This window comes from Megascapheus bottae, chromosome 32, assembly GCF_031878675.1.
Source record: "Megascapheus bottae isolate mThoBot1 chromosome 32, mThoBot2.hap1, whole genome shotgun sequence".
Classification (NCBI taxonomy): Eukaryota; Metazoa; Chordata; class Mammalia; order Rodentia; family Geomyidae; genus Megascapheus; species Megascapheus bottae.
In genome coordinates, this window is record NC_143540.1 from 370,919 (window position 1) to 388,900 (window position 17,982).

Sequence of the window (17,982 nt, forward strand, 5' to 3'; positions counted from 1 at the left end):
GCTACAACAAAGAGGAGGGGAGGGAGCCAGGCTGCCCCTTGCTGGAGGTTCTCCTCCCAAAGCAACTGTAAACATAAGGGTAATGCACGTTCAAACCTATCGAGTGGGCCTTAAAAAATAAAGCAGAAGAAGACGCCAGGCGCCATGGCTCACGCCTGGAATCCTGCCTGCTCAGGAGGCTGAGATCTACAGATCAAAGCCAGCCAGGCAGGAGTGTGTCCATGACACACTCATCTTCAGTAAGCTGTCAAAAAGCCAGAAGCGGAGCTGTGGCTCAAGTGGCAGAGCACTAGCTAGCTTTGAGCAAAGAAGTTCAGTTCAGGAACCACACCCGGGTCTTAAATCTGAGCCCCAGGACCAGCACATTTGCATTACCATACACGCACGCACACACACACACACACACACACACACACACACACACAAAAGAAACCTGCCTGGGCTAGCTCACTGGATGGCGCTGACCCTTGGGACTTGTGAGACGCCATCAACGAGAGCCTCTGTGGGTCAGCTGATGCCTGATCCGAAGTGACTTGCCGTTGAACAGGGCCTACTGTGCCCAGCACACCCTCTCCATGGCAGGGAGAGGGACTCATCCCGCTGGCAGACGCAACACGCAGGACTGGCAGCTCTGGCTGTGTGAGGCCTGCGCTGGCGCCGTCGGCAGCTGCTCTCTGGTTCTGAGGACAGGCATGTAGACGGCTCTGTGTGCCCTGGGCCCAGCCGGGCTCCTGCGGTGAGCTGGGCTCCCCTCAGAGGCAGGGCAGCAAGCTGGTGGCAGCAGCACCCGGGCCATCGGGCCATCGTCCCGCTGTGCTGGGGGACCCCGGCCTGAGCCACTGCCAAGGCCTGGAGAGGTGGGCCAGGTCTCCAGCCAGTCTCGAGTGCCAAGCCTCCATCTCCTGAGCCACAGCTTAACGCGACTCTAGTGAACGGGGCCCTGCCTTGGCGTTTCCGGCCAGCAGGGCAGGAAAGCGCTTTGTCCCGCTGACCTGGTGACCGGGTGACCGCTGGGTGCCCGTCGACGACTGCCGTCTTAGAGCCACTGCAGATTGGAACGGGATTGTGGCCTCCATACCCAGAGCCCTGAGGTGACAGCTGTGCTGCAGTAATGGGCAGGGGGACAAAGCTACCCCACAACCTCACGTGCACGGTGGACGTGAGGGATTCGCTCCCTCCCTGCCCACCTCTTGGCCCTCCTCTGCCGTCCCTACAGGGTGTGTCCTGTGATCTGTCACCACACCGGCAGCCACCTGACAAGATGAGGAAGCCAAGTTGCAGCGCGTCAGCGTGTGCCAGGGTTCCAGCCGTGTGCTGGCGGCCCAGCAGGGCTGAGGGCTAGGGTGGGGCCGGTGGGCGGCAAGGCCAGCCTTGGCTTGGCGCCCAGTGGTGAGCACCAGCCAGGCTGAGAAAGCGGCCACCTCCCCCAGGCCCCACCAAACCAGACCTTCCTGGTGCCCAGCCCCTCACTGCTCTGTCCTGGCCACTTCTTGGGACTGCTAGGATACCACGGCTGCGAGAGAGGCTGGACCACAGCCTGGAGAGTGAGGGGCTGGACTAGGGTGCCTGGACTGGACTGGACTGGGGGCTGGGGACACTGGACTGGGGGACTGGGACTGGACTGGATGCTGGACTGGACTCTGGACTGCACTGGACTCTTGACTCTGCTGTGGACTCTGCTCTGGAGTGGACTCTGGACTGGACTCTGGACTCTGCTGTGGACTCTGCTGTGGACTCTGCTGTGGACTCTGGACTCTGCTGTGGACTCTGGACTGGACTCTGGACTCTGCTGTGGACTCTGGGCTGGACTCTGGACTCTGCTGTGGACTCTGGACTGGACTCTGGACTCTGCTGTGGACTCTGCTGTGGACTCTGGACTCTGCTGTGGACTCTGCTGTGGACTCTGCTGTGGACTCTGGACTCTGCTGTGGACTCTGCTGTGGACTCTGCTGTGGACTCTGGACTCTGCTGTGGACTCTGGGCTGCACTGGATCTCAGGCCCTGGCCTGGACCGCAGCTCTAGGCCAACAGCAGCGCTGCGCTCCCTGGACACTGGGCCCCCAGCCGCCGGGGTCCTGGGTGGGAGTCGAGGCAGAGCCGCCCCGCCCCCTCCCCCTCCCCCCTCCGCCCCAGCCGCCGGGGTCCTGGGTGGGAGTCGAGGCAGAGCCGCCCCGCCCCGCCCCCTCCTCCGCCCCTCCCCCTCCCCCCTCCCGTCGCCCGGGAGACCAGGACGCCGCCCGCCCTGGAAGCCCCGCCGGTTGCCGGGACGCGTGGCGAGGCCGGCCGGGCTCGGGAGGGCGGAGGGCGGCATGGACGGCCTGCGCTCGGACCCCAGCTCGGGGGCGTCGGAGGAGGAGCTGGAGGAGGAGGAGCTGGAGGAGGAGGAGGAGCTGGAGGAGGAGTGGGGCGAGGAGGAGGAGGAGGAGGAGCAGAAGCAGCGGGCGGCCCGCGCGCGCGCCCCGGCGGGGAGGCCGCGGCCGGCGGGCGGGGCGGCGGCGGCGGCGCTGGCGGCGGCGCTGGCGGCGGCGCTGGCGGGGAGGCCGCGGCCGGCGGGCGTGGCGGCGGCGATGGCGGGCAGGGCGGCCGGCCCGCTGGTCTACGAGGAGTACGAGCAGGTGCTGATGTCCGGCGTGGCCGTGGCGCGCCGGCCCGGCGACGAGGACGAGGACGACGACGAGGCAGAGGACGGGGAGGACGCGGCGCAGGGCCGGGCGCGCCTGGTCAGCGTGGTCAGCCCGAGCGTCAGCTCCCCGGGCTCGAGCGCCGCCTGGAGCTCCTCGTCCAGCGCCAGCGGGGCCTCGACGGGCTCGGGTACGGGGCGGGGCGGAGAGCAGGGGGCGGGGCCGTGGAGGGCGGGGGCGGGGGCCGTGGAGGGAGGGGCGGGGCAGAGAGCAGGGGGCGGGGCCTCGACGGGCTCGGGTACGGGGCGGGGCGGAGAGCAGGGGGCGGGGCCGAGGAGGGGCGGGGCAGAGAGCAGGGGGCGGGGCGGAGAGCAGGGGGAGGGGCCGAGGAGGGAGGGGGTGGGGCCTCGTCGGGCTCCAGAACAGCTCTGGGGCGGGGCTGAGGAGGGGTGGGGCAGCGAGCAGGGGACGGGGAGGAGGGGGCGGGGCCGTGGAGGGAGGGGGCGGGGCCTCGTCGGGCTCCAGAACACGCTGGGGCGGGGCTGAGGAAGGGCGGGGCAGAGAGCAGGGGCGGGGCCGAGGAGGGAGGGGGCGGGGCCTCGTCGGGCTCCAGTACAGCGCAGGGGAGGGAACAGGGGGCGGGGCGGAGGAGGGAGGGGCGGGGCAGGGGCGGGGTCGCCGGCCCTCTCACGCGCACGCGCACACCTCCTCACCCCCCCTCCAGGTCTCCCTAAGATATTCCAGACGTTCAGGAAGGACATGTCGGAGACGGACCTGGACAGGTAGGAGCCGTCGGTGACCCCCGTGACCCCGGCTGACCCCTGGGTCACCTGTGAGCAGATACAGTGAAAACACAAAACACAAAACCCCAGTTTGTCATCCGCCCTGCCGGGGAGAATCAGAAAGTGAGGACCATGTTACCAGGCCACCAGGTGACCAGACCGTGTCACCACCCCACCAGGTGACCAGACCATGTCACCACCCCACCAGACCATGTCACCACCCCACCAGATGACCAGACCATGTCACCACCCCACCAGGTGACCAGACCATGTCACCACCCCACCAGACCATGTCACCACCCCACCAGACCATGTCACCACCCCACCAGGTGACAAGACCATGTCACCACCCCACCAGGTGACCAGACCATGTCACCACCCCACCAGACCATGTCACCACCCACCAGGTGACCAGACTATGCCACCAAGCCACCCAGTGTGAGGCGGGACAGGACGCAGGCCCCGGAGAGCAGGGGCCTGAGCCCAAGCTCCAACCCAGCCCCTGAGTCCCGAGAGTCCCGCAGGGTGGAGGCCATGGAGAGGGCAGAGCCGGGGACACAGGTGGAAGCCCGGCATGGGCCGCCATCAGTATCATTAGCCTGAAAGTACTTCAACACGCAGACTCTTTGCAGGTCTCCGTGACCTTGGAGTATGGAGACAGCTCTCAAAGCTGCTTCATGGCTGTGTTCTGTCCCCCCAGGACAGGGCTCCTGTCCACCACACACCCATGTCCAGGGCAGTGTGTCTGCTTAAAGAGCATGCCTTTTTGCTAAGATTTCGGAAAGGAAAAGAACGGTGTGTTCAGCTGCCATCTTTTTCTCTCTTTCTTCTTAGGGCTTGGGTGCTGTCACTGAGCATTTTTGCTCAGTCTGTCACTTTGAGTCACAGCTTCACTTCTGGCTTCTGAGTGGTTAATTGGAGACAAGAGTCTCGTGGGGATTTTTCTGCCTGCACTGGCTTCAGACCTCCATGCTTAGACCTCGGCCTCCTGAGTAGCTAGGGTGAGGGGCGTGAGCCACCTGCATCAGCTCCCAACTTGAAGTAGAATTCCTACTATGAGTTTACGTCCATTGAGATCCCCTCGTTCTTGGATTCAATTCTTAACTTCTTATAAATCTTTTGAAAAAAATATGCTTTGGGTCTGGGAGTCTGGCCTAGTGGTAGAGTGCTTGCCTAGCATGCACAAAGACCCGGGGTCAAGTCCTTGGTACCGCATACATAGAAAAAGCCAGAAGTGGTGCTGAGGTGGTAGAGCTCTAGAAAAAGAACCCAAGGACAGTGCTCAGGCCCTGAGCTCAAGCCCAGGACTGGGAAAACAAAACAAAAGAATCCCAGAAACCATCCTGAGTGTTAGTTTGGGAGGGCAAAGGTCAGTCAACAGTGTGTTCCCTATTGTGAGCCGCTTCCCTGGGTGAGGAGCCGCACGGAGTGTCCCCAGGGATTGTTCTAGAATACTGCTGCACTCAGTCCAGTTGCCCGGCGCCCTGATAAACAGCACGCACTCCCAGAGGCTTGCTCAGGTCTCCACAGGGCTGTCCCTGGCCTACTACAGTCTCCTCAGACTGTAGTAAGACCTCCCAGGGCAGCACCCCAAGCCCCAGGCATCCCAGGAGTGTGGACTGAAGCCGGGGCAGGGGCCCGGCTCCCAGCTGCTCCCACGGCCCTGTGGTTGTAGAAGAGCACGGGCAATGCAGAGATGAAACAACTTGAAAAGCAGTAAAAGCAGTATTGTTTGTAACAATTACCTAGTAAAACTCCCTCATTCCTGCCTCATGTCTGGAATGCAAATGAATGCTTAAATTAACTGAAGATCTTTCTTCAGGTAGCTCAATACAGTACATTTAACTTAACACCAGCCTTTAAAAAAATAGTTTGGGTTATTTTTAAGCATGAGTAATTAGTGCTCATTTAAATTCAAAGTGTTTGCATGTACACCCCACTTCTGCCAGCAGCCACCCTCACCCCTACTGTGGTCGAGTAAGTCCTGGAGGGGAAAATGTGGTATCGTTTAGAGAAGAATTTTCAAAAACAAATGTCAGAGCTCCTGCCTGGTGAGCACTAGGCATTGGATTTAAATCCCAGTGTCACATACATACGTGACACACATGCGTGAGATTGTCCGCACATGCACACGTGCACACACACACACACACACACACACACACATACAGAAGAAGTTACATGCTCAACAAATCGGCTCTGCGGGCTGGGCCCCACCTAACAGATGGGCATAGGCAGAGAACAGGACCAGCCTTGCCGGTGTGCGCTTGCTGTGTGATTAGCACACCAACTGTATTTAGTAGATTTGCTAGGGGCCAAATAAGTATACGTCAAACGTTGTATCTCAATTCCAGGAATATCTCCCAGAGCTTATGTCCAGGCATTTCAACGTCAACACAGACAGAGGAAAGTTGGCTTCAAGAGCTTTACAGGAAACTCTTTCCAAGTAAGTAGTGTGGGGCTTTGCTGGGAGAGAGACCAGGATCCCGGGCCTGGAGTGGAGGAAGGGGAGCTGGCTTCCGAGTTCCTCAGAAGCACAAACGCCACTGTGATGGGGGGCAAGGCATGTGGTCTCACGGAGTCGTGTGTGTGTGTGTGCATGCACGGGCGTGCACACCCATGCCAGCTGTCCAGCTGTGGCCCTGACTGGCCTGTGTGTGTGGTAAGGGCTGTTTCTTGCCTGTCTGTGTGGCACCACCTCTCCTGGCTTGTGGATACGCAGCCTGAAAAGCGGCTGGGGCCACGTCCACCCAGCTTGTAGAGAGTAGAGCCACCAGAGCCTTGGCCGAGTGACCCTCATGTAGTGGCAAGGTCACCCATCAAGGCGAGGGCCCAGCCTAGAGTCTGAAGGTCGGAAAGGGACCATCCCCAGTTCCAGAAGGTTGATGTGGAGCCTGACATGTGGCATTACCACTCGGACATATTTGGTCCCCTGGTCTCTGTGGTCTGGGGTGGGGCTGAGTGCCATGGGGGAACACAGAGGGAGAGCAGGGCTGGAAGGCCCGGGCACCGGCGGAGGCAGGAGGGGCTCCACTGCACCGCAGAGCGGCTGCCTTCAGCCTCCAGGGCTGTGAATTTCTGCCTCCCGCTTTGTTGTAGCAGCCCACGCGGGCAGGGCTGGGGGCCACGTGGGAGCCGCTTCCCCTTTGTAATGTCCATGCGTCCTGCAGAGGCAGGCGGGTGGGCAGGCAGGCAGGCAGGGAGGGAGGGAGGGAGGCGGGCGCCATCCGGCCCAGGGGGCGCTGGCCAAGCAGTTCTTCCCCCACAACAAACTGCATCAGTGAAAGTCTTTGTGCGGCCATTTTTTTCTGTGTTTGTGGTACCAAGGAATTGAACTCAGGGCTTCGTGCATGCTAGGCAAGCACTCTACCACTAGACCACACTCCCAGCCCTTGTGTGGTCATTTTTCTTTCTTTTTTCCAGTCCTGGGCTTGAGCTCAGGGCCTGGGCACTGTCCTTGGACTTTCTCAAGGCTAGAGCTCCTCTACCTCTTGAGCCACAGCCCCACTTCTGGCTTTTCTATGTATGTGGTACTGAGGAATCGAACCCGGGTCTTCGTGCATGCTAGGCGAGCTCTCCAGTGTGGTCATTTTTTTATACTGTGTTAGCATTTCTGTGGGGCACAATGTCTTTTCTCAGAGACTCCGGTGGGTCATACTGGGTCATACTGCAGGCAGATCCCACGGGAAGCCTGGCAGTCCGTCCACTCGGCCTCCACGCGCAGCTGGACACCTGGCCTCTCCCCGTTTTGACCCTCACGCTCTGTGAGAAGTCGCTCTGTGGTCGTGGCCCCCGTGTGCCCCTGGCTCTGTTCACTGTCCCTGGGCAGAAGCGTCCCCTCTGTCAGAGGACGGACGTGAAGTGGACATGAGGGTGTGCAGGGGGGGCTGTCGCCAGAGCGTCCCAGGGCCCAGAGGCACTGAGCAGGGCCCAGGGCAGCGCACGGGCTGAGCACCTCCACCCTGTATTGTGATTGGGAGAAAGGCAAAACTTGAATGATGAAATAAACACAGTAAGGGCACTTATTTTTCCAAGAGACACGTTTTCTTGTATATGTAACTTATTTCTGATTATTGATGATAAACATACATGCTTATTTTTTGAAGACGAAGAAGAAAAAAAGGAGGAGGAGCGGGAGGAAGAGGTGGAGGAAGAGGAAGAAGAGGAAGTAGAAAAAATAGAAGGGGAGGAGGAAGAAGAGCAAGACTTCTCCAAGGAAATGGAATATGAAAGTCTTGTCCCCAGCGTGCCTGGTGAGTGGCCGCTGGGCCTTTCCTGTTGGCTGTCACACAGTGCCCGCCTCTCTTGGGAAGCTCTAAGAGTGTAAGAGGAAAGGGCGGTAGGGGTGAACCTGGGTGTGCGTGTGCACAGGTGTGCATTTCTGTGCACAGCAGCATGAGGACCGGGAGGAACGGGTAGGGGAGCTGGAATGGTTCCCACCCCGTTTCCAGCCTCCCTTTCCGCTCCTTCTCGCCCTCAGGAAAGTGGGTGATCCACCCCGAGGAGCTGAGGCTGAGCGTCCTGTGTGAGCTGGAGGTAAGCGCTCTGGACTCGGCCCCCGCCCCGCGGCCCCAGGCCCAGCGCCAGGTCCCAGCCGTCCAGGCCTTGCCCTCTCTTTTTGAACTCAGTTTAAGGAAGACTTTATCACACTGTTTGAGTCTCCACTAAGAACACTACCCGGCATCGGGCTGCCGTCCCTTCTGTCCTACAGACGTGAGAAGGCCGGGCTGCTCACGAACCTCCAGGTGATTTGTTCAAGTTGGTGGGGCTTTGGGGGGTTGTTTTGGCTTGGGGTTTTTGTTTGTTTTTTTGGTTGTTTCCTTTTTGGAGAGTGATCCAGGATGCTGGCACTCACTCGACCAGCAGTTTACCCCTGAGCCCCAGCCCAGCCCTTAAGCTGCACTTCCTGTTGCCTAAACATGGCACCAAAGGCTGCGTGATGACTTGAAAAGCTAAAGGCGGGGGGCTGGCTCACTGGCACGTCGTGTGGTGACCGACCACCCCTGTGGGATTCCAGGACCCAGCTGGCGGGGCACCGAGCCAGGGCACGCAAGCTTGCCTGGCGTCACACTGAGCTCTCACTGCTGGCCTCCCTTCCCCGGCACAGCTCCTCCTTGTCTCCTCCCCAAAGGGTGAAGAGGAGGCGCACTCGCTCACATGTGAATTTTGTGGAGCTGACCTCCAGACATTTTTTTCCTCTTCGGATATTTGCTCCAAACCAAAAGAACAAGTAAGTTCTAAAAACAGGCGCGCGTGATTTTAACACTATTTCTTCACACCTAGCGTCCTGCCTCTTTCCTGCCATTCTCAAAGAAACTATACCTGGGCTGTCAGGGAAACGCAGGTGACTGCTAAGAAGGAAAATCACTGGACAACAGCACGATGGCTGTGGTTTAAGAGATGCAGAGCGCCAGGTCCCAGTGTTCACGCCCGCAGTCCTGGGTCCTTGGGAAACTGAGATCTGAGGATCGCAGTGGTTCAAGGTCAGCACAGCAGACCGGAGGGATTCTTTCATTTATTTATTTTTTGCCAGTCCTGGGGCTTGAACTCTGGGCCTGGGCACTGTCCCTGAGCATTTCAGCTCGAGGCCAGCCCTCTACCACATTGAGCCACCGCTCCACTTCTGGTTTTCGGGGGGTTTAACTGGAGATAAGATAAGAGTCTCATTGTTCCCGGGCTGCCTTTGAGCCGTGATCCTCGGAGCTCAACCTTCTGAATAGCGAGGATTACAGGCATGAGCCACCTCGCCTGGTTCTGAGAGGCTCTTACCTCGATAACCAGCAGAAGCTGGACGTGGGGGTGTGCTCAAGTCCTGGAGCACTAGACTGGAGCAGAAAATGCTACTAAGCAAGAGTGCAAGGTCCTGAGTTCAAACCCCACTACTGGCACTAAATGAGTGGAGACGATAGTAAATGTTAGGGTTATCCCAGGCAACCATGTGAGACCCACACGCATCCCAGCCAGTGGAGGCTGGCTCCATGGCAGCAGCCGTCATGGAAAGTGCACAGGAAGGGCCGGGGCCTGGCATGCGCGAAGCCCTGGGCTTCATTCCTTGGTACCACATACACCGAAAAAAGCCAGAAGTGGTGCCCTGGCTCAAGTGGTAGAGCTCCAGCCTTGAGAAAGTCCAAGCTCAGGCCCTGAGTTCAAGCCCAGGACTGACAAAAGAGGAAGAAAATAACAATAGCAACCGGTGATCTGGAGAAACAAAGTAGATGGGTTTCCAGTGTGAGGGGAAGGGGCATCGAGGAGGTGATGGTTAACAGAACAGATTTCCCGTCCTGACAGCTATGCGACATCAAACACTGGGAATGCGGACTGTTGGTCTTACATTGCCTAGCCGTCTGGGATGCAAGCCTCACCACCATAACCCTGAGAATGGTTATGGACGCTGCCCCAACCCTACCAGCTGCCCTTGCCGGGCTGCGGGCTGCAATGACCCCTCTGATTTTCAGGACTTCTGCTGTCACCATTTCCAGAATCTGGTCAACTACGTCTACGAGGAGAGTCAAAAGATGAAGAGCTCTGGGATTGAGTTGATCAGTATCAAGCCTCACTCCTCCCACGGCAGCGAGGTGGACAGGATAAAGGCCAAGGAGAAGGCCTTGCGGAGGTCGGCGGGGTCACCATGAACAAACCAATGAATCCCGAGTAGATACAAATTGGCCAAAGCAAGCCCACCATTCCCAGAGGAAGTCAAGAAGTCCAGATTCCAGGGCTCCTGGGGGGACGGGGACCGATGGGGCTCAGTCTCCAGCCAGGGGGGTGGAGGGACAGTTCCGGAAACTCCCTGACTCAGTGGCACTTAGCTATAAATCATCAAGGCAATTCGGAATCCCTGTGTGCAGGAAATTTGCCCAGAGTGCGAGGTGGAGAACCACTAAGTAAATTGGTTGAAAGCAGCAATGGAGGCCGGCACTGAGGCTCGTGCCTGTCCTCCTAATTACTCAGGAAGCCGAGATCTGAGGATCAGGTAGGCAGGTCTGTGCGACTCTCACCTCCAGTGAACCACCAGAACCCAGAAATGGTGCCGTGACTTAAGTGGTAGGTAGAGCATTAGCCTGGAGCTGAAAAAGCCGAGTTCAAGCCCCTGATGAACAAAAAAAAAAAAAGAGAGAGAGAAAGAAATAAGAGCAGTGAATAGCAACTAGGCAGGGATTCATAATATACTGCTTGAAATTTCAACCTCTTTTCAGATTTGCATGTGGCATCTTTGATTTTACAGGAAACAGGAGCGACAGATGGCCAGACACTTTGCAATAATAACAAGCGAGCCCAGCAACTACTCTGAGGAAGGTGGGTGGCAGTGGGTGCTCTGCACAAACTGACCAGCCAAGGCGGTCAGAGCCGCTCTGGAAGGTGACGGGGGTGGTGGTGACCCAGAGCCGCTCTGGAAGGTGACGGGGGTGGTGGTGACCCAGAGCCGCTCTGGAAGGTGACGGGGGGGGGGGGGTGACCCAGAGCCGCTCTGGAAGGTGACGGGGGGTGGTGGTGACCCAGAGCCGCTCTGGAAGGTGACGGGGGGTGGTGGTGACCCAGAGCCGCTCTGGAAGGTGACGGGGGGTGGTGGTGACCCAGAGCCGCTCTGGAAGGTGACGGGGGGTGGTGGTGACCCAGAGCCGCGCTGGAAGGTGACAGGGGGTGGTGGTGACCCAGAGCCGCGCTGGAAGGTGACAGGGGGTGGTGGTGACCCAGAGCCGCTCTGGAAGGTGACGGGGGTGGTGGTGACCCAGAGCCGCTCTGGAAGGTGACGGGGGTGGTGGTGACCCAGAGCCGCTCTGGAAGGTGACGGGGGGGGGGGTGACCCAGAGCCGCTCTGGAAGGTGACGGGGGGTGGTGGTGACCCAGAGCCGCTCTGGAAGGTGACGGGGGGTGGTGGTGACCCAGAGCCGCTCTGGAAGGTGACGGGGGGTGGTGGTGACCCAGAGCCGCTCTGGAAGGTGACGGGGGGTGGTGGTGACCCAGAGCCGCTCTGGAAGGTGACGGGGGGTGGTGGTGACCCAGAGCCGCTCTGGAAGGTGACGGGGGTGGTGGTGACCCAGAGCCGCTCTGGAAGGTGACGGGGGGTGGTGGTGACCCAGAGCCGCTCTGGAAGGTGACGGGGGGTGGTGGTGACCCAGAGCCGCTCTGGAAGGTGACGGGGGGTGGTGGTGACCCAGAGCCGCTCTGGAAGGTGACGGGGGTGGGGGGGTGACCCAGAGCCACTCTGGAAGGTTACGGGGGGGGGGTGACCCAGAGCCACTCTGGAAGGGAACTTTGAAGACCTTCATCCCTAAGTGCCATGGAAATGACACCGAGTGGTTCAGAATGTCTCACCTTATCGTCATCTTTGCTCACCGAAATGCACTAGCCACCCCCCACCCGCACCCCGCAGCCATGGCTGCTGCAAGCTCAGGTCCCCGCTGCCCGTTTGAAGCGGCACAGCCCACCTTGCTCTGCAGGCCGGTGCGGGGGTGTGTGAAGGCAGCCGCTGAGCTGGCTCCCCCCAGCCGAGCTGGCTCGGCCGCCCTCAGCGGCCCTGGCTCTGCCACCAAGCTCTTGAAAAGATGCCTGGAGAGCATGTGCTTCGCTTAACTCTCACTGTGTAACTATCTCTAATAATGCATCAAGCTTCTTGGTAGTCAAGTGCTTCTCACTGAAACTCTGGCCTGGAAAATTCCACCCAATAAAAATGGTTTTTCAAGCCAGGCGCAGTGGCTCATGCCTGTCATCCTAGCAACTCAGGAGGCTGAGATCTGAGGACCAAGGTTCAAAGCCAGCCCAGGCTCAAAAGGACCTGAGACTCTTATCTCCAATTAACCTCTAGAAAAGGGAAGTGGGGCCTGGCTCAATGGTGGGGCGGTGGCCTTGAGCTGAAGAGCTCAGGGACAGTGCCCAGGCCCAGAGTCAAGACTGTGACCAACTGAAAAAAAAAGGGGGGGAAAGAAAAAAAAAACTCATATACACCAATGCAATTCTTTTCTCAGTGGATTCAAAGCACTTAAAAACAATTTCTTATCAACTTTCTATGGATTTACCTGAAAAAAAGCTGGCAGAAGATATGTATGACTTTTATGTAAAAAACTCCATGATGTCCATCGTTTGCTGTGATTCCAGGAGCGCGTGTGGAAAGGTAACTAGCTGGGATTCCAGGAGCTCGTGAGGAGAGGTAACTAGCTGGGATTCCAGGAGCTCGTGAGGAGAGGTAACTAGCTGGGATTCCAGGAGCACGTGTGGAGAGGTAACTAGCTGGGATTCCAGGAGCTCATGAGGAGAGGTAACTAGCTGGGATTCCAGGAGCTCATGAGGAGAGGTAACTAGCTGGGATTCCAGGAGCTCGTGAGGAGAGGTAACTAGCTGGGATTCCAGGAGCTCGTGAGGAGAGGTAACTAGCTGGGATTCCAGGAGCACGTGTGGAGAGGTAACTAGCTGGGATTCCAGGAGCACGTGTGGAGAGGTAACTAGCTGGGATTCCACGAGCGCGTGTGGAAAGGTAACTGGGAATTTTTTTTTTTTTGATTTGCCATTAAAAAAATCAGCTTGCCCACGTGACACATTTAACTGTTTGTCAAAGGAATAGTTCCAGAGCTGGGTCCAGGCCTGCATGCCATGCGTGCATGCCAGGTGTGCAGGACTGCAGCACTTACAAATCTGTCACCCCAGCTCCTCGGGCAGCTGAGGTCAGAGAAGGAAGAAAAGGGGAGGTGTGGCTCAAGTGGCAGAGCGCTAACCTCGAGTGGAAAAAAGCCAGGCAAGAGGGCAAAACACAAAAATATTTTTTTTAACCCCAACAAAACAGGAAGGGGGAAGGGAGGGAAGGAAGGAGGCAGAAAGGGAGGGAGGAAGGCAGGGAGGCACACAAGCAGACATACACACTTTCGGCATCTCCTTCCTGTCAGTCATGACAGGAAGCGCTCGAGCTTTTCCACTCAAGGCTAGCCCTCTACCACTTTCTGCCACGTTGCCGGGTCTGGTTTTCTGGTGGTTCACTGTTGATAAGAGTCTCGTGGACTTTCCTGCCTGGACTGGCTTTGAACCGTGATCCTCAGATTTCAGGCCGAGTAGCTGGGACGATAGGTGCCACTGCTACCTGGACTCTTAACTTCTGCCTTCTTTTCTTACTTGAATATCAGTGCACATCAAAGAACATTTGAAATTCTCAGAAAATTAAGGAAAATCACCAAAACTCTTCACCGCCCCCAGCATTTTTTTCCTTTATTTTCATTTATTTGCCAGTCCTTGGCATGACCTCAGGGCCTGAGCACTGTCCTTGGGCTTTCTCAAGGCTAGAGCTCTACCACTTGAGCCACAGCACCACTTCTGGCTTTCTTCTAGGTATGTGGTACTGAGGAACCGAACCTGGGTCTACGGGCATGCTAGGCAAGCACTCCACCACTAGGCCACAACCACTAGGCCTGTACCCCCAGCATTTTCTAGACGCATACGGCACACTGCCCTAGCAGCACTACAGATGGTGCCTGAAATTAAATGGAACACTCATCCCCCCACAGCCCCAACTGGAAGAAAGGGAATGCGCTGCCTCAGGTTGACTGAAGTCAGACTTACTCTTGATAGTATTCCCCCTTTAAAGGTGGCCGGTTCTAAGAGACAGCAGTCTGCACTCTGGGGAGTGGGGAGAGCGCTGACCCCGGGCCCTGCCTGTCTTGTGTCTCCTCTTGCTTTTGTGTATGAAGGACAAATCTCAGAGACCCAATGACAGATTTCTATCAGAGAAGCCTCACCAAGCTGTTTGCAGGGGTTAGGACTGCTATGCGCTGACCTCTGCTGTTGAACCAGGACTGAACTGTTCAGTTATATTTTCTTGAGCCAGGTGTAGTGATCTCAACATGCAGAAAGCCAAGTGTGCTGAAGGTGGTGACCAGCCAGCCTGGGCTATGTAACCAAGATCGTGTTCCAAAAAATAGAGGTGATGGATGGGGAGATAGGTGGAAGACAGACAGACAGACACAGACGACAGAGGCCAGCGTGTGCCTGCTGCAGTGTTGTGGGCTCTCTCCCACGACACTGAGCTGAGCCCTCTGCTCTCTCCTGGGGACGCAGGTGGTGAAGGACGAGCTCCTGGAGAAGTACTACAAGCAAGGGAACAAGTTCCTGACCTCATTTCCAGACGGAACCACACAGATATTGTATCCTTCCTGCTCTTCAAACAGAGCATGTAGTGAAGTACAGGAATTACCCAACTGCCCAGAGAAAGGCTGACAAGATTTAAACTACCGATTTGAAGGCCAGCGGGTCTGTCACCTGCTTCTCCAGTGCCTGCAGAACACCGTCGTGTTCATGGGGCATTATTTTTCGATGTTAAATTGACCAATACACACAGTCCTTTTTACATGTTGCTAGATTCTCTTTTCTAGTATTGGTGTGAGACACTCCACATCTCACAGATACATTCTGATCCACATATAAAGTATAAACCCTTTTTTTGCGGGATGGCTCACGCCTGTAATCCTAATCACTCAGGAGGCTGAGATCTGAGGATCTCAGTTCAAAGCCAGCCCAGGCACTAAAGTTTGTGAGACTCTTATCTCCAGTTAACTACTAGAAAAGCAGAGGTGGCGCCCAGGCCCAGGGGTGGGCGGTGGCCTTGCGCTGAGGAGCCGGGGGCATCGCCCAGGCCCAGGGGTCGAAGCTCAGGAGGAGCCGGGGGCATCGCCCAGGCCCAGGGGTCGAAGCTCAGGAGGAGCCAGGGCATCGCCCAGGCCCAGGGGTCGAAGCTCAGGAGGAGCCGGGGGCATCGCCCAGGCCCAGGGGTCGAAGCTCAGGAGGAGCCGGGGCATCGCCCAGGCCCAGGGGTCAACCCCACAACCGACAAAAAGGAACAGAGAAAAACTCCATGTTCAGAAGGGTAAAACCCGCGCTCACAGGTTTGTGCTTCAAGGTCCTCAAAAGCTGCACCTTAGCGGAGCTCAGCTACCCGTCGGGGAACCTGGCCGTGCTCCGCGTGCCCAACCAGACCAGGGGCTTCACCTGCATCGTGCAGGCCGACGAGCCCGTGGCCCCCGCCATCCAGGCCCTGCTGGACTCCGCGGGCAGAGCCTCCTGCTACCACCCCAACGGCAACGTCTGGTAGGCGGCGCTCCTTCCACTGCCAGCCCAGGACGGGCCAAAATAAATAAACAAAACACGAAGGGAGGGAGGCTGGGGGAGGGGGAGGAGGGAGGGGGGACTGCCCCAGCCGGTCCAGCAGCGACCCTGGGAAGGTGGGGCCAGGCCTGCCTCCCGCCCGCCTCCCCCGCTCTCGGCCGCCAGGGACCTGCTGGGTCTGAGCGTGGCCCGGGCGTCGCCCGCTGTCCCCCTCTCCCCCCCTCCTCCCCCCACCCCCTCCTCCCAGGGTCTACATCAACGTCCTGGGTGGCCAGTGCTCAGACCCGGCCGGCAACAGAGTCCGGGCCTGGAACTGGTCCAGGCCCGCGGCGGCGGCGGCGGCGGCGGGGGCCCCGGGCTTCGTGTCCTTCCGGCCCGTCTTCCTGGCCCTGAACCGCCACGTCGGGGTCCGCATCGTGGGGCAGGACAAGGTCTCCCTCACCTTCCTGGCCATGGGACGGCAGGCCAGGATCAGCGTGGGCGCCAGGGTGGAGGTGCGGGGACGCAAACAGGAGGGCGGGGGAGGGGGGGACCGGGGGAGGACCGGGGAGGAGGGCGGGGCCCAGAGGCGCGGCGTACCGAGGAGGCCGCCGAGGTCGACCACGCCCACACCCCGCCCCCGCCACGACTCCGCCCCCAGGAGGGCTGGGCCCCTGCTGGCCCCGCCCCCCACCGCCCCTGGCCCCGCCCCCGACCCCGCCCCAGCGGCCTGAGGACATTCCCAGGCTGGTGCACCTGAGCGAGGCCGACCTGCCGCTGCTGGCCCCGCCTCCCCACCACCCTCGGCCCCGCCCCCATCGCCGGCCCCGCCCCTGACGCCCCGTCCCGCCCCGCCCCCTCCAGCTCCAGCGGCCTGAGGACATTCCCAGGCTGGTGCACCTGAGCGAGGCCGACCTGCTGCTGCTGGCCCGGCTGATCAAGATCCGCCGCCTGCTGCACAGGCTGGAGGGCCTGGCCAGCTTCCCCTCCTGCCCGGCCCGCGAGCGGATCCCGCCGCCGACCTACCTCTCCACCCTCTGCCTCAAGCTGGTCGCCCTCTGCCGGGACTCGGGCCTGCAGCGGGACAGGACGGCAGCCATTGAGGACATAATAAAGGAGACGCTGTAGACGCCGCCCCCGCCGAGGCGTTCCCGGTTCCTGGGGCGCACCGGGAGGGGCGTCTATCTCGAAGGAGGGCAGCGATGGCCGCCCTGGGCTCGGCCTGTCATCCAGGAGGGTGGGGGAGGAGGAGGGTGGGATCTGAGGGTGGGATCTGAGGAGGGAGGGTGGAGGAGGAGGGTGGGATCTGAGGAGGGTGGGATCTGAGGAGGGTGGGTGGAGGAGGGTGGAGGAGGAGGGTAGGATCTGAGGAGGGAGGGTGGGATCTGAGGAGGGTGGGTGGAGGAGGGTGGGAGCTGAGGAGGGTGGGTGGAGGAGGGTAAGATCTGAGGGTGGGTGGAGGAAGGTGGGATCTGAGGAGGGTGGGTGGAGGAAGGTGGGATCTGAGGAGGGTGGGTGGAGGAAGGTGGGATCTGAGGAGGGTGGGGGGAGGTCGGGGAGGCCGAGGACAGTGAATTGAAGCCAGCCCCGACAGGAAAGCCCATGGACTCTCGCCTCCCATTAACACCCGACAGCAGCCGAGCACCCTCCTCGAGTGAGAAAGCTCAGGACAGCACCCAGGGCGAGTTCAAGCATGCATGCATACACACATGCACACACGCGCGCGCGCACACACACACACACACACACACACGTGTACCAGAAGACTAGCAAATACCAAGAAATGGATGGGCAACGTTACGAATCAAAAACACATTTTGTACATTTTAAATTAATTCAAGGGGTAGCCAGGAGTATGCCCTAGTGGTAGAGTGCTCGCCTAGCACGCATGAAGACCCAGGTTCAATTCCTCAGTACCACTTACAGAGAAAAAGGCCAGAAGTGGTGCTGAGGCTCAAGTGGTAGAGCTCTAGCCTTGAGAAAGTCCAAGGACAGTGCTCAGGCCCTGAGTTCAAGCCCCAGGGGAAAAAAAAAATAGCTGCAGCGGACAGAAAGACATTGCACATTCATGCCCAGTTGAACTCAATATGGTTAAAATGACCAAACACAAGATGCAGATACAGTGCAATCCCCATCAAATCTGCATGAAAACCCCAGCACACCCCACACAGCAATGCCAACCTCACATTGCAACAGCCACAGCTGCTACTGCAGAAACAGACAAAAACCAACAAAGAGAAGGGCCAGAAACCAGTGCAAGCAGACGGCTCCACTGCTGACGGAGATGCCCTGGCACCCAGGGACGCCTCGGCTCCACGCCATGTCTGCATCCGTACCTTGTTTTATCACTTTGTACTCCAGAAAGTCAACTCAAAATGAACCGAAGCCCTTCCTGTCTCAGGCCACCATGGGAGAAACACTTCCAGATATGTAGGCACCGGGAAACAAACACATGCTACAATCCTAATTTTATGTGAATTTGAAGCAATCCTGTTTGTAAGTTCTTGCTCCCCTGC

The 17,982-nt window shown here is 58.8% G+C and overlaps 1 protein-coding gene across 4 annotated transcripts; it reads left to right on the top strand.

Moving 5' to 3' along the window:
• The first annotated feature begins 2,506 nt into the window (after window positions 1–2,506).
• On the top strand, window positions 2,507–16,682 carry Erich6 (glutamate rich 6). Of its 4 annotated transcripts, none has more exons than XM_090323582.1 (14): window positions 2,507–2,811; window positions 3,346–3,403; window positions 5,758–5,849; window positions 7,510–7,656; window positions 7,884–7,939; window positions 8,032–8,148; window positions 8,511–8,633; window positions 9,859–10,016; window positions 10,629–10,699; window positions 12,370–12,515; window positions 14,444–14,529; window positions 15,314–15,469; window positions 15,735–15,981; window positions 16,331–16,682. In XM_090323582.1, exons 1-14 carry the CDS (start codon window positions 2,568–2,570, stop codon window positions 16,592–16,594), a joined length of 1,965 nt encoding a protein of 654 aa, XP_090179708.1. In that variant the 5' UTR covers window positions 2,507–2,567; the 3' UTR covers window positions 16,595–16,682. The 4 variants fall into 4 exon arrangements, with proteins under 4 accessions (XP_090179708.1, XP_090179710.1, XP_090179709.1 ...); XM_090323584.1 differs by having other exon boundaries at window positions 9,883–10,016; XM_090323583.1 differs by having other exon boundaries at window positions 8,535–8,633.
• Window positions 16,683–17,982: the final 1,300 nt, after the last annotated feature.

Bases quoted from the DNA above. Each gene is read 5' to 3' on its own strand.
- Erich6 (XM_090323582.1), top strand. From the start codon at position 2,568: ATGGCGGGCAGGGCGGCCGGCCCGCTGGTCTACGAGGAGTACGAGCAG. The intron at 2,812-3,345 runs GTACGGGGCGGG...CCCCCCCTCCAG, and splicing joins CGGGGCCTCGACGGGCTCGG to GTCTCCCTAAGATATTCCAG. The intron at 14,530-15,313 runs GTATCCTTCCTG...AGCGGAGCTCAG, and splicing joins GACGGAACCACACAGATATT to CTACCCGTCGGGGAACCTGG.